Here is a 14,098-nt window from a genome sequence, read left to right as displayed (position 1 = left end):
AAATAAAGACTTTAGGCAATCCAGCTCCCTAGTCACTGAAATAAATAGGAGAAGTGGTGAAACAAATATGATGGATGAAAAAGAGAAGTGAAAAAACAGCAAAAACTACCCAACACAAAAATCCTGGTTAAATGTCAAGTCAAAGAAAATAATGGCAATAAAGAAGGGAGAAGGGAAACTAGATTGATGCAAAAATAACCATTGCCCTTCAGAGGACAGACTGGCATCACTTAACAACCCCAAAAGACATCCAAAATGATATGCCTACCTCCAGGAGAGCAAAGACTAATCTTCACTGGATAGTTCTGTATGTCAAGTTGTTAAATGAGGGGGGAAAATTCAATTTTAGATGAAGCAGTCGATAGAATGAAATCATCACTTTAAGTAAACAGGAAAAGCAAAATGTATTTATAAAATTTTAGGATGATCCAGATTATCATACTTGATGTTAGAGCCTTAGAAACTCCATTACAGAGATATGTCAGAACAAATATCTTAATAGCTACCCTGTGGCATTCCTGTAAAGATGATTTAACAAAATTAGTAGAAAAACAGACTTTTCCAACTGAAAACATCTCTAGAAATGATTTAGGCCAAGTACCACATTTCATTGATGAGGAAAATGTAACCAAGAGAGGTTAAGAGCCTTATCCAAGGTCATAGAGTTATTAAGTTGCTAGATTTGCTTTCTTAGTTTGCAATTTATGTCCTGAGACAATGTGCTTCCGCACAAATGTGTTTTCTTAGTCAATAAGCATTTTCTAGGCACCTACTATATTCCAGTCATTGGGCTAAGCACTGAACATATTGGGGGGTAGAGGAGGCAAAAGACAGTGCCTGCTCTCAAACACTCAGTCTAATAGAAGGAGATAACAATGTAGAAACAAACTATGTACAGGACCAAATAGAAATAATCAACTAGGGGTAGGCACCGCCTGGGGCCCCAGGGGGAAGGTCAGGGGTAGCAAGTTGTCTGGGTGAGGTTAAGGGAAATCAGAACCAAGGGTTGGGCTTGCAGGGCCTTATGTAGTCACAGCCCAACTGCCAGTTGGCACCTGCCCCATGGCGCATGCCATTGGCAAGATTCTATTCAGGGTAACTGACAGGTTTGCCTAGGGCAATATTGCATGCAAAATCCCTGCACTACAACAGCGAAAAGCTTCTGGTAGAAGGTGGAATTTTAGTTAGTACTCTTAGGAAGCCAGGGAAGCTAACAAGTGAAGAAGAGGTGGGACAGTATTCCAGGCATGATGAAAAACTAGGAAAGATGTCCAGAGTGTGGAAACAGACTATTTTGCATTAAAAATAGCAAGGAGGCCAGTGTTACTCAATCTCAAGCTACATGGTAGGGAGGAAGATATAAGAACACTGTACATAAAGGGGACATGTCACAAAGGGCTTTTACTGTCAAACCAAAGAGATTTTATATTTGATCTGAGAGGTGAGAGCACCTAGAATTTATCCTCACTATGACTGCCAAACTCTTAACATCTCAGTACTTATTACAGGACAAATGCACTACCTACATTCGTTTTCCTTCACCATCTTGACCTCTTGGTGAACCAGTTCAACTTTTCTCTGTCCTCTTCTCATGAGTCCCTTGCTCCCTTGTACTATCACCAATCTTGTCCTGCCAAAACTCAGTCTTGTTTCGTTGCTGTTATCTTCCTTCACTTTTATTAATATGCTACTCAAAATAGTTGAAGAAAATTATGATACAAAGCTAACTGGGACCACAACAAATTTACATTATTCAACCTCAACTGGACCCTCTCTTTGGTAAACCAATCCTTTTCTACTTCTCTGTCCCATTCATCACATCCTCAAACCTGCCTTGATTCCCTCACCCCATGCCTCTAGAGAACTGCTTCATACTTTACCAGAAAAAAAATTAAGGTCATTCACTAAGAGGTCCCTCTACTACCTTTCTCCTCATCTGATGCCACTTAGAAGCCTTCCTTCACTATCTTCACTTTCTCCCTTGTCTCAAATGAAAAAATGACCCTTCTTACTAGGGCAAACCTCTCTACATGCACAAGTGATTCCATTCCAATCTTTTCTCTAGCAGATTGTCCCTTCTAGGTCCCCATTCTCTCACTTCTCTTCTATCACTCCTTGTCCTTTGGTTGCTTTCCTGATATTTATAAGCATAACCATGTCTTCAACGTCATCAAAAAATCCTCACTTGATCCTTCTACTTGCTATTGTCCCATATTCCTTTTCTCTTTTGTGGTTAAATTCCTTGGAATGGGCATTTGCAGATTGAAATCTATACTTTCTTTCTTCTCATACTTTTTCTTAACTCTTTATAGTCTGGCTTCTGACCCCATCATTCAATTGAAACTACTCTCTCCAAAGTTACCAATGTTCTTTTAATTGCCAAATATAATTATCTTTTCTCCTCCTCAACTTTCATGACCTCTATGTGGCCTCTGACCCTGAGAAGATCATGATCTTCTTGATATTCTCTTCTCTCTAAGTTTCTGTGACACTGCTCTTTCCTGGTTCTATTCTCCTGTCTAACTGATCCTTCTCAGTCTCTTTTGCTATATTTTAACTGAGTTCACACTTACTAATTATGGGTGTCTTCTAGGACTATGTCTCCCTCCACATGATTACACTTAGTGATCTCATCAGCAGTCATAATTTTGATTATTATCTCTACTTATGAATCCCTAACCCCTCTTTGCCTCTAGATTCCTACTTCCAACTGTAGATTAAACATCTCAGATCGGAACTGACATCCTCCCACTCACCCAGGATGGCAATCTTAATGTCATTCTGGATACCTCACTCTCCAACTCATGCCATATTTAAATTCTTGTACCTTTATAACATCTTGAGTATGTGTCCCCATCTATCCTTTAACATTGCTGCCATTCTATTACATGCCCTTATTACTTTATTCCTGGACAATCTTGCTGGTTGGTCTCCCTGCCTCAGATCTCAGTAACATGATATGAAATGTATGTCTGTTACAAATTAAATAACAGAAGTGAACAGGCGAAAGTTCCATTTGCCAAACAAATTGATCATCAGTAAATCTCTTTCCTCAAATCTTAATTTTCCTTTTTCATTCCATCATGTTTCATGCCAAACAGTTTCATTGTTTTTCATCTTGGCTTATCTTCAAACAGACTAGATAAATATAGAGGGACAGGGAGGGAGTGGGGAAAAAGAGGAGGAGAGGGAGAAGAAAAGGATGATGGGAGAGGGAGGAAGGGAGGGAGAGAGAGAGGTCCTATTTATTCTTTCTTTGGATCATTAATATAAGTGGAATAGATGGAAAGTAAAAGTAGCAATTTGAAAAAAAGGAATTGATACAATAAAACTTGATTAATCTTCATTTAAGATTGTGGGATAATTAGAAGTAGGTTGGGCTAAAGAATTTTTTGTGTTTTAGGAGTTTGCTAAGAAAACTATGGAGACAAATATTTGCATGGGCTTATTAAATCATTTAGGAGAACATTTTTAAAAGGAAGTTTGCTTATTAATGGTGTTACTAATCATAATAGATGTTTAGCTACTCATTAAAGTAGATCCATCAGGATGTTTCTTTAGGGATATATAGCTAGCAACTAACCAAAATTTACTTATGTTTTTGAAAGTAATGATTTTTTTGGGAGGGAGGAGTGGAAGAGTCTTGATCTATAAATTCATTTGTATAAGGAATTTACAGGTATGGAAATTCCACCTGGGCAGATTCATACTCCTGCTCAGTTCTGTCTAGGGGATGACTGTTTCACCCACACATTATGTGTTAAAGACAAGGTCTTAACCTAAAGGTCTTTCTGGATAGAAGACCAACCCTCTATACAAAAGTAACACCATGATTGGCTCCCTCAATAGAATATTAATTCCTAAAACTATTCCAACATTGAAAATCTCACTAATTCCTCTGCAATTCATTCCAGGTGGTGGCATTGAGCTGTAATTATACTGCTTTTTTTCCCTTTCACAAAACAAAAAAGATCTGGAAGCTTGAGAACTCAAGTTCTTAGCAGAAAAAGAATATATCCCTTTATGTGAAACACTAACAATCCAAGTTATTAACATCAATTTCTTTCTGAAAGGAGACATTATAAATAATTTTGAATAGATTCTCAACTTTAGTATTGGTGAACTGAAAGATAGTAAGGTTTAAGTACTTTGTCCAAGTTCATACAGTTAGTTGAAAAATAATATGATATTCCCCCTGCCACCCAGCCACTTCTTTGGAGTGAAGTAGTACTCTTTAGAGATACCTGTTTTAAGTCTAAAGAAAAAAGAATGGGGAAAAGAATGGTCCTGTGGGAGGTTCATAGTCCAACAGAAAGATCACCAAAATTGAAATTTCTTTAAAAGGAGATTTATTTTGGCATTTTTTACATTGCCATTATTTTATTTTACTGAGTCCACATTAAATTGTATAGTGAGCAATTTAACATATTGGGTCCCTGGTACTCTGATGAAAATTTTTCAATATGTACCATGAAGTTACACGATGTTAATTCATCCAGCAAATATTTCTTAAGTACTTACCATGTGCCAGGAACTACAGAGCTAAAGACAAATAAAATAGTCTATTCCCTCAAGCAACTTATACTCTACTGGGATAGGGGGAAGTAGAGAGGGTGAGACATGTATATACAATTAAACACAAAACATATAAATAATAATAAATTCAAAGAATTGGGGAGTCAGATGAAGGCACTAGATAAGATGGAAAGATTATCAATTGAGAAATGGTTCATATTCCTTTAAATTTGACCAAGTTCTCAATATGTTCTAGATATGGTATCTCTATCTGAGAAACGGCCTAAAATTTTTTTTTCCAACTTACTGTTTTCCTTCTAAGAAATTCTTCTTATTGTCATTAAGTCTAATAGGTAATATGTTTCCCTTCCTTCTAATTTGCATATGATATCTTCTTTTTTGCCTAGGTCATGTAACCATCTTGATCTCATCTTGATAAATGGTATAGGATAGTGGTCTACGTCTAGTTTTTGCCAGAATATTTTCTTCTTTTCCCAACAATTTTTACCAAATAATGAATTCTTATCGCCAAAATTTGAATCTTGCTTTTGTCAAACTCAAGGTTCCTATAATCTTTTACAAGTGTTTTTTGTATGTCTGTTCTGTTCCATTGATCTACTTTTCTATTTCTTAGCCAGTATCAAATAGTTTTGTTAATTACTGCTTCATAATATAGTTTACATCTTTGTACTGTTAGACCTCTTTCCTTTACATTTAAAAAATTAATTCTTTTCATATTCTTGACCTTTTGTGTTTCCAGATGAAGTCTATTATCATTTTTTGTATCTCAATACATGACTTGGGCAAAAGGATATTATAGGTTGAGAGTTTAACTGAGTTGCCATATTTGTTCATAAAATTCTACCCATTTAGCAGAAAGTTATTTTTAATATTAAGATGAAGGTGGGAGTAATATAGAATTGGTGGTGGAATATCCAATTAAATATGCCATATAGTCAGTTGGAAAATGCAGGTATAATGCTTAGAAGATAGGTAAAGATTAAAGATACAGATTGTAGAACTGTCCTCATGGAGATGACGCAAATTTCCAAAAGAGATTGGAGAGAGAGAGATGAGATGAGAAAAGACAGACAGAATGGATAGGACAGAACCAAAATCTGTTATCTGAGATGGCAAAGCCCATTAGGGAACACTAAGGTTCAAGAAAAGAATGTAGGAAGTCAAGAAAGGCATATTTATAATTTTAATATGGTAATAAGTGCATTTATTTTGTACTTGGATATTAAATGTTTTTAATTTAGTCCTTGGTATAACTGAGGTATTCTGTGTGAGTATACACATAAATATAATAGAAATAAATCTGCTATGTTCTTAATAATTAATTATACATTTGTATAAGTGAAAGCTTAGTACCTAAAAATTAATTCACTCATGCAAGATTACTTTTGCATACTTTAACTTCATTTAGTTACAGAAAATCACAATACATTTTCCAAAAGGAGAAAAGACTCCCTTGAGGAATATGACAAGATTTTAGCAGCATTGCCTTTTTTTTGGTACCAGGAGAACTCAGAACACTACTTTGAGATAAAGTTATCAGAAGAGATCACGTTTCACACTATTAAAAAACACCAACAGGGGGCAGCTGGGTAGCTCAGTGGATTGAAAGCCAGGCCTAGAGATGGGAGGTCCTAGGTTCAAATCTGACCTCAGACACTTCCCAGCTGTGTGACCCTGGGCAAGTCACTTGACCCCCATTGCCTACCCTTACCACTCTTCTGCCTTGGAGCCAATACACAGTATTGACTCCAAGATGGAAGGTAAAGGTTTAAAAAAAAAAACACCAACATTCTTTACAGTATCTATTATAAAAATAAAATAAAGACCAGAGCCAAATATTTGTAGCAGAAAAAACAATTACCAAATTCACATATCAAATTTCTGTCATCAGCTGAACTGTGGAGGCTAATCACTTGTTACCTTAGCTAAACCTTCATTACAGGTATAAAAATATTGACCAAACCTGGAATCCCTACTTTGAAAATGTAAGCTGTGTGACAGTCAAGCACATAATGGCAATAAAAGGACATTTTAATTTACTGACAATAATGAAAGATCTAGTCAATTGGTTTAAAAATAAAAGTACAAATATCCTATTTTAGGCAGCAACATGTAACAGATAAAGCACTGAACCAGGAGTAAATAAACCTGGTTTACTCCTTGCTGGCTCTTTTTACTTATTTGGCAAAATGTATAGGGGTGTCCTCAGCCTTAGTTTCCTTATTTTACAAAAGAGGAAAGCACCTGCCCATTTTATGTAATGGGACTATTGTAATGTCAGATAGACAAGCTATACAAAAATTTTGTGAAAATTTTATGTTACAATTGTGAGAATTTCTCAGTCTATGTTACTCAAGTGCTTAGGAAGAACCTCACCCACTAGCAAGTCCATATGACTGGAGGTCAATAGAAAAGAAAAGAAATTTATTAAATTTATATTAATACATGTATTAATATAAATTTATATTATATATTATAAAAATATAGATAAGTAAGGAAGACTGCTCTCTGTTAGCATATTTAGTTTCTTAGGACATAGATCAGGATTTTATTGCTGTCTAAACTGTCTTAGAGTACACAGCCAATCTGCAACATCTCACAACAGAAAGGAAATGAGGGAAAACATACAATTATTGGGGTCACAGGAGTTGCTAACTGTAATTATTGGGAAAATGTTTTCTCTGTTTTGTCTTATCAGAATTCTGTGTTGGCAGGAAATGTCTGATGTGATAGAAGCATCTTTTGAAACTGAATTATTCTCTTTCCTCTTGTTGTTGCCAGAAATAAAACTGAAGATGTGCACTTATATAACCCAACAGTTCTATTTATTTGGCTTAAAGGTTAACTTTTCTGAATATTATACAAATGGAATTATAATTTATTTGAACAATAATAATAGTGCTTTCTTATTTGTAATATTAACACTTGCAATAGTTAACTCAGAGAGTTGTAAGTAAATTACAAGATGTTATTTTATTGTTATCATGTGTTCATTGTTATTGTTACACACTACAAGACATTAAATTTATTTTAGTCTTTGGATGTGACATAGAGGAAAAATATGAATTCTGTCTCCCAAACTCACAAAAAGTATTCAATTTCCCACCTATTTAGGTATAGTAGGGAATACTAGATTTGGTGTCAAAAAACATAGATTCAAATTTTGGTTCTGATTCTTGCTATCTATAGGATCTTAGATAAGTCATGAATACTCTGGCCTTCAGTCTCTTCATCTATACAAATACTAGATTTGACAAGAGCCCTTCCAAAGTTGTTTCTAGGCCTGTGTTTTGTCATTCCATGAGTCTAATTATTACTTGCTCCAGTTCTATGTGTATATCTAATCACGTGGTGTGGAAATGGAAGCAATTAAACAAAACAGGTAATCAACATATTCTGCCACTAAGACAATCATTTTTTCTGAGGATGTGATACTAATTATTTTGTTCATTTCATCCTAGCACAAAAATAATTTTTAAAGGCTAACTTGGGGCTTTGGTCACTGGCTAAGAATAGGGGTGTTTTGTCCATGCCCCTTGAAAACAGTCTTGTTATAGAACTATGTTGTTCTCTATTAAGCATAAAATGTTCTCCCATGATGACTTATGTTAGTGGGGTCACTAGCAGCTCCCAGTCCATGATGAGGATCGGCTCACAGACTCTTGCCCAAGATACAGTGATCTAAAATCCCACCTGTAATGAGCAAGAGATAGGAATAGAAAAGAGGAACCAATCAACTATGACATTTGATCTAATTTTCATTAGAAGCAGAATGATTAAATCTATTAGACCCTACTTTAAGGGTACTTGTCATAGTCATTCAATGTCACGGAGTAATTCAGTGGCAGAATTGAAAACTGACCAGAGCTCCCAAGTAACAGAGTAAAACAGCAATCAGTAAAATGATGATTTTTCATGAGAATTCCATATATCAATAAATCTTTGGAAGGAGTAAAAAAATGAAATCAGATTTACCAAAAGAATGATTACCTTTTTGCCTAGAATAAATGATTTCAAGCTGGGTCAGCAGAGACACACTGAGAGACATAATTCAGTTGAAAGGAACAATTTTCTACTGTCATTGTTACAGCTTTTGCTTTTAAAAAAATCAGTCCCTCTTTGTTTATGCTCCACTGCTTAAGTTTAATAGACTTTCCCCTCCTGCAATTCGCAGCCATCATCTTGTGGTTATTCTCATCAGCCTTAGTGATGAAGATTCTAATTGCTTTAATTAAGTCTGAAATTTAGCAGCAGGAGCCAAAGAGGGGAATGTCAAGGCCTCGCCATCTCAATTCTATTGTTATGAGAGGAAAGCCAGAGGGAATAGGGACTGGAAAAAAGGAGGGGTAGGGAGGAATTGACATAGTATCCACATCTCCCTCTACAGTAAAATAAGCAAAGTAATTAAAAGGCTTGCCATCCTGTAATTACCAGGGAGTCCAGCATTAGAGAGGGAACAGGGTCTTTGTTATACAACAAACATTCATGCTTGTAATTTAATATGAATAATGATCCAGACACAAGAATAAGCCTCTGTTAGACTGCTATCACAAACAGCCTGTATGCTGCATTCCCTGGGTCATCATCAAGGGCATTTTGTTTTTAACCACAAAAAACTAGATTAAAACCTAAATGCGAGGATTAAATGACAGCCCCCACCTCAACCTACTCCCCTGCCATTATGGGTGCATTTTCCTTATGATTAGTACCTTGGAAAACAGATTTACCAGTATTTTTTTCCTCCCTTCCTTCCTCCCTTCCAGACAGATAGCTACACACACACACACACACACACACACACACACACACACACACACACACGCACACACGCACATACGCACACACACACACACGTGCACACAAGCACATACACACACACTTTCTGCAGCAATAAATGGTAGGTGAACATCTATCATATCATGACTCTAGTGTAAGTCTAATGCCTATTAGCTACCTATCAAGTGGTTAGCTGAATTGACAGTCAAAAGGGAGATCATCCACTCAGAACACACTCTTTTTTGGGGAGATAAGAATGTTTTGAGCTGCCAAGAAGAGGAGGGACATCTGCAGAATTCCCTAACTTGCTGCTATGTATCCATGAGCACATGGCACCTCTGTTTCTTCTGTTTCTTCTTTTCTTATCTTAGGTAGATGAGTATTCCAAGATGGAAATACCCAGACAATCTTCTGAGTTGAAGAGATCCAGAAGCCCCTTCAGACATCCCACTTTGGACTAGGAGTGGCCCCCATTGCTACTAGAGCAGCAGTGGCTAATGGCAGAGAAAGTATTGCAGACAGATGTATAAGAACACTCTTTCCAGTGATAGGAAGGGTGACAGAGGAAATAGCTGCTAAGAGATGTGGAAAACCTATCCACCGTTCCCAGGTCAACAATAGGTCTAGGTATTGAGACTTCTTGCAGGGGAAAGAGAAGCTGACTGTGGACTCTAAAAGACACCAACGTTCAGAGCACAGTAAAGAAGAATATCTAAATGGAGCTTAATGACGAATATACAAAAGGAGGGATGCCAAAGCTTTCAAGGTATCCCTTTGCTGCAAGTGATCTCTATACTTTGACCTCACTACCATTATTAAATTCTGAACTCATTTTTCTCATGGGTCCATGTGTATTTGTAGGAAAAGAAATATTTTGTACCAATTATTCTTGTTTTATTTGCTCATTAAATTATTTTCAACAAAGGCTGGTTGGTTAATTGATAATAGGAATCACACTGGTGGAGATCTCTGAAGTTACTGTGTTAAAAGCAACAATCCCTCATGATTAACCATAGAAGACTGAGAAGAGAAGGAGGCAATTGATCCTGTGAGAATCATCATTCCTTGAGTTCAAGTATAGGTTGAGGGTAGTAAGTCTAGAGGGGATACTAAACTGAAGTCCTGGTTCCAATCTCATTAATCAGTTCTGTCACCCTGAAAAACCTAATAAATAAATGGCAGGCAGAATCCATTCTACTTCCTCAATACACTGAATATCAGTAGTATAATGAATGTATAATGCTATCACTTTAGCACAAAATTCAAGATAAAATGGACATGTTTTAGATCTTCCCTAATGAGGCTTAAGTAAAAGACATACTAGAAGGCCCACATCATATACAATTTCACTTCCAATAGCTGGATAAAAACAATAGATGATTTTCAGATTATTTTACATGTAACAGTGTCTGCAGACATCAAGGCTGGAGGCAAATGGTGAGGATAGCGAAATAGGTTATGGCAGAGGAAGGCAGTCTTGCACTGCACCTGGGACTTGTAGTATCTAGCTATTTTTTATATATAAGCCTAAATCTACTTTTCTTATTCATAGGGAAACATAAGAGAGACTAAAGCTGTAATTAATCCTACATCATGTTTATGGCAATTGCTCTCTGGTTTACCTTTAAGTAAACACACACTCTCACACACACACACAAATATATGTGTGTGAAACTATTCAGGACTATATTACTTTTCCTTTGTTCTCCTTGTTGTTAAAATTTTGGTGTACAAGGAAAAATGAACCTAGCTACAAAATGAAGGAGGGTAACTAAAGCTTAAAGTCAGTTGTATGAAACTCAGTGACATACTCTTTTAACTTACAAGCTTCCCGGAGCTTTTCTTTGTCATAGTGAAAGCCTTCATAGTCTTGTAAACTAATTCTGTTCACTCGGATCCGCAGGCGGTCTGGGACAGAGTGGGGACTGCAAAACAAGAAAGGAAATTAGACAGAAATACATTATTATTTGGAATTGGGGATTCATGGGCCTCGAGACATCCATGTTACTTTCTCTTCCTGACTGCAGGAGAAAGTTTTTGCAAGAATTGTTATTTATTATAACATTTCACTTATCTAGAGTGGAATGGGAGTCACTTATCTAGCAACCTCAGGTATCTGGACATTGCTGATAACCAAGAAGCAAGCATAAAAGATTTCTGATCAACCAGAATGAAGTCAGAGACTATTTACTCTGGCTTTTCATGTAATTCTAACAATGTTACCTGTTTTGACAACCCACTGTGGCAAGAAACCATAGTTGACAGCAGGATAATGAAGGTAGAGAGAGAAAAACAAACAAACTACAAAAAGGAAATGTAGAAACTCCTAAAGTATAGTCTTCTGCTGACATTTAATGAAGAAAAACCAGATCTATATCTCTAGCTCCCAAGAACATAACATGGAGTCACAAAGAAAAAAAATTAAATTATTTTTGCTACATTGTTTGAGAAAGTAGGAAAGTATGTACTAATATAAGTTCAAAAGATCATACAACATAGTTCATAGAAAAGTTTTGGTGATTCCGGTTATACATTTCAATTATCTGGAAATTTTACTCAAATCCCCAAAGTCATCTGTTAAATGAAGAATTAATTCTCTTTATGGACTTTATAATTCATCATGGTATTTATGGACTTAGACTTTTCAGATTTTTCTATAATTCATCTCCAATATAGTTTTCCCATCATTATATGATTGAGAGATATAGCTTAGGTTGCATGACTAACACTTTAAATCTATGTATTTTCTAATATATTCTTGTATATTCCCACTGGCCTCAGAAGAATATTTTTGATGATATTTCTTGGGAAAAAATGAGTTTAATGATCTTTTGTTTTACTACTACTTTTTTTCCCAAATATATTTCTCCATCAAACTATTTCCTATAATAATTTTTAAAAATTAATTCAGCAAAATCTAGCAACATATCAAATAGCTATAACCTATATCAATCAGCCAAGAAATACTAAGTAACAGCCTATTTTGTTCCAGACATTATGCTAAAGGCTAGGGATACAAAGTAAGTCAAAAAGTAGTCACAGCTCTCAAGTTCTGAATCCCAAGGAGACGACGTGCAAACTAGTATGTACAAACCAGACGCATATTAGATAAATTAGAGATAATCACAGAGGCAACACACTAGAATTAAGGCGGATCAAGAAGCAGACAGAAGAAGAGAGTTTATTCCAGGCATATGAGACAGTTATTCCAAAAACATGGAGATGAGAGATGGAGATGGAGTGTCAGATGCAAGGAATCATAAAGAGGCTAGTGCCATTGAATCACAGAATACATGAAGGAGAATAAAGTATTATAAGACTGAAAATGTAGGAAGGATCCAGGTGGTGAAAGTCTTTAAAAACCAAACGAAGTACGTTTATATTTGATCCTGGAGCTAATAGGGAAGCCTTGTAGTTTATTGAACAAGGGGTCAGAGAAGCAATAGGTTAAATATGTTGGGGTAAAAGAGAACAAGGAGTGGGTTAGGATATCTAGATTTTTAAGACTGAGTAAACTGGAAGAAATGGGAAGATTATGGTAACTTCAGTGGTAATAAGTAAGTTAGACTTGAAGAAGGGGGCAGTGAGATAGGGACATGGTGGGAGGGAAGATATTGAGTTTAATTCTGGATATCTTAAGTATAAGATGTCTAACAGGCAAGTTAGATGAGGTGAGATCCAGAGCATGAAGGATAAAGAGATCTACCAATCATCCCAATAAAGATGATAATTGAATCCCTGGGGGCTGATGAAATTATTAGGTAACATAGGAGGGAGAAGTGAAAAGGATTCCATGGCAGAACCTTGAGGGGTCCACCTCTATGTATTTCACCTTAGTGGGGAGGGGCATGACCTGGATGAAATCCAGCAAAGGAAACTGAGAAAGAGGAATCAATCAGATAAGCAGGAGAAGAGCCACAAGAAAACATGAGAAAGCAATGTTGTAAAATCCTAGAGAGAAAGGAGTGGCAAAGGCTATAAAGAAGTTACAAAGGATGAGGACAGAGAAAATGATATTATATTTGGCAATTAAGAAATAATTACTAACTTTGAAGAGGGAATTTTCAGGTGAATGATGAAGTTAGAAGCCAGACAACAGATTAAGAAGAAAATGTGAGGAAAGGCAGTGGAGGCACTAATTGCAGATGATTTTCTTGAGCTTAGTCATAAAAAGGAGGAGAAAAAAAAGGAAGATAACAGAGGTGGACAGACCAAGTGAGGATTTTTGAGGATGGAGAAGACATGGGCATGTTTGTAGGGAACAACCTAGTTGATAGGGAAATAAATTGAACCTAAGTGAGAGAATGGAATCTATAGAATAAAAGATGGAATGGGATCACTTGTTCACGTAGAAGGTTTAGCCTTGATAAAAAGAGAATCTTCATGTTAGAGAAGGGTGAAGAAAGGAGACAGTGGCAGAAAGCATCTGTATTATATAAGAAGTGGGACAAAATGAATGGCTTTGATTTTATCAGTGAAATATGAGGGAAATTTTTCAGCTGAGAGGATGGGGGAAGAAGGAACCATGGAAAATCTGAAAAATGAAAAGTTTTAGGAAAGTTTTGAGGGTGAGTGGAATAATGTACTAATTAGAAAAGTAAAAAAAAAGACTGCCTTGCTGCAATGAGGGCCCATTCGAGATTAAATAACAAAAATGTGTAGTGGACCAAATAAGCACAATCTCCTAATTTTTCTTTCCCTTTACTCAATAGTACCTAAATAGGAGTGAATATAGCAGATAGTGGAAATAATCCAAGATAGAACTTGGAAGGGCAAGACTGATGAA

The 14,098-nt window shown here is 36.1% G+C and overlaps 1 protein-coding gene across 1 annotated transcript in view; it reads right to left on the bottom strand.

The window, feature by feature from the left end:
* DGKI (diacylglycerol kinase iota) overlaps window positions 1-14,098 on the bottom strand; it is a 611,386-nt gene that overhangs the window by 166,010 nt on the left and 431,278 nt on the right. The window contains 1 exon segment of the mRNA XM_044677460.1: window positions 11,137-11,237. Within this exon segment, the coding sequence (XP_044533395.1) occupies window positions 11,137-11,237 (101 nt within the window).

This window comes from Gracilinanus agilis, chromosome 5 (assembly GCF_016433145.1).
Source record: "Gracilinanus agilis isolate LMUSP501 chromosome 5, AgileGrace, whole genome shotgun sequence".
Lineage (NCBI taxonomy): Eukaryota > Metazoa > Chordata > Mammalia > Didelphimorphia > Didelphidae > Gracilinanus > Gracilinanus agilis.
Note: the sequence above shows the minus strand (reverse complement) of the source record. Positions and strands in the feature narration are given on the sequence as shown.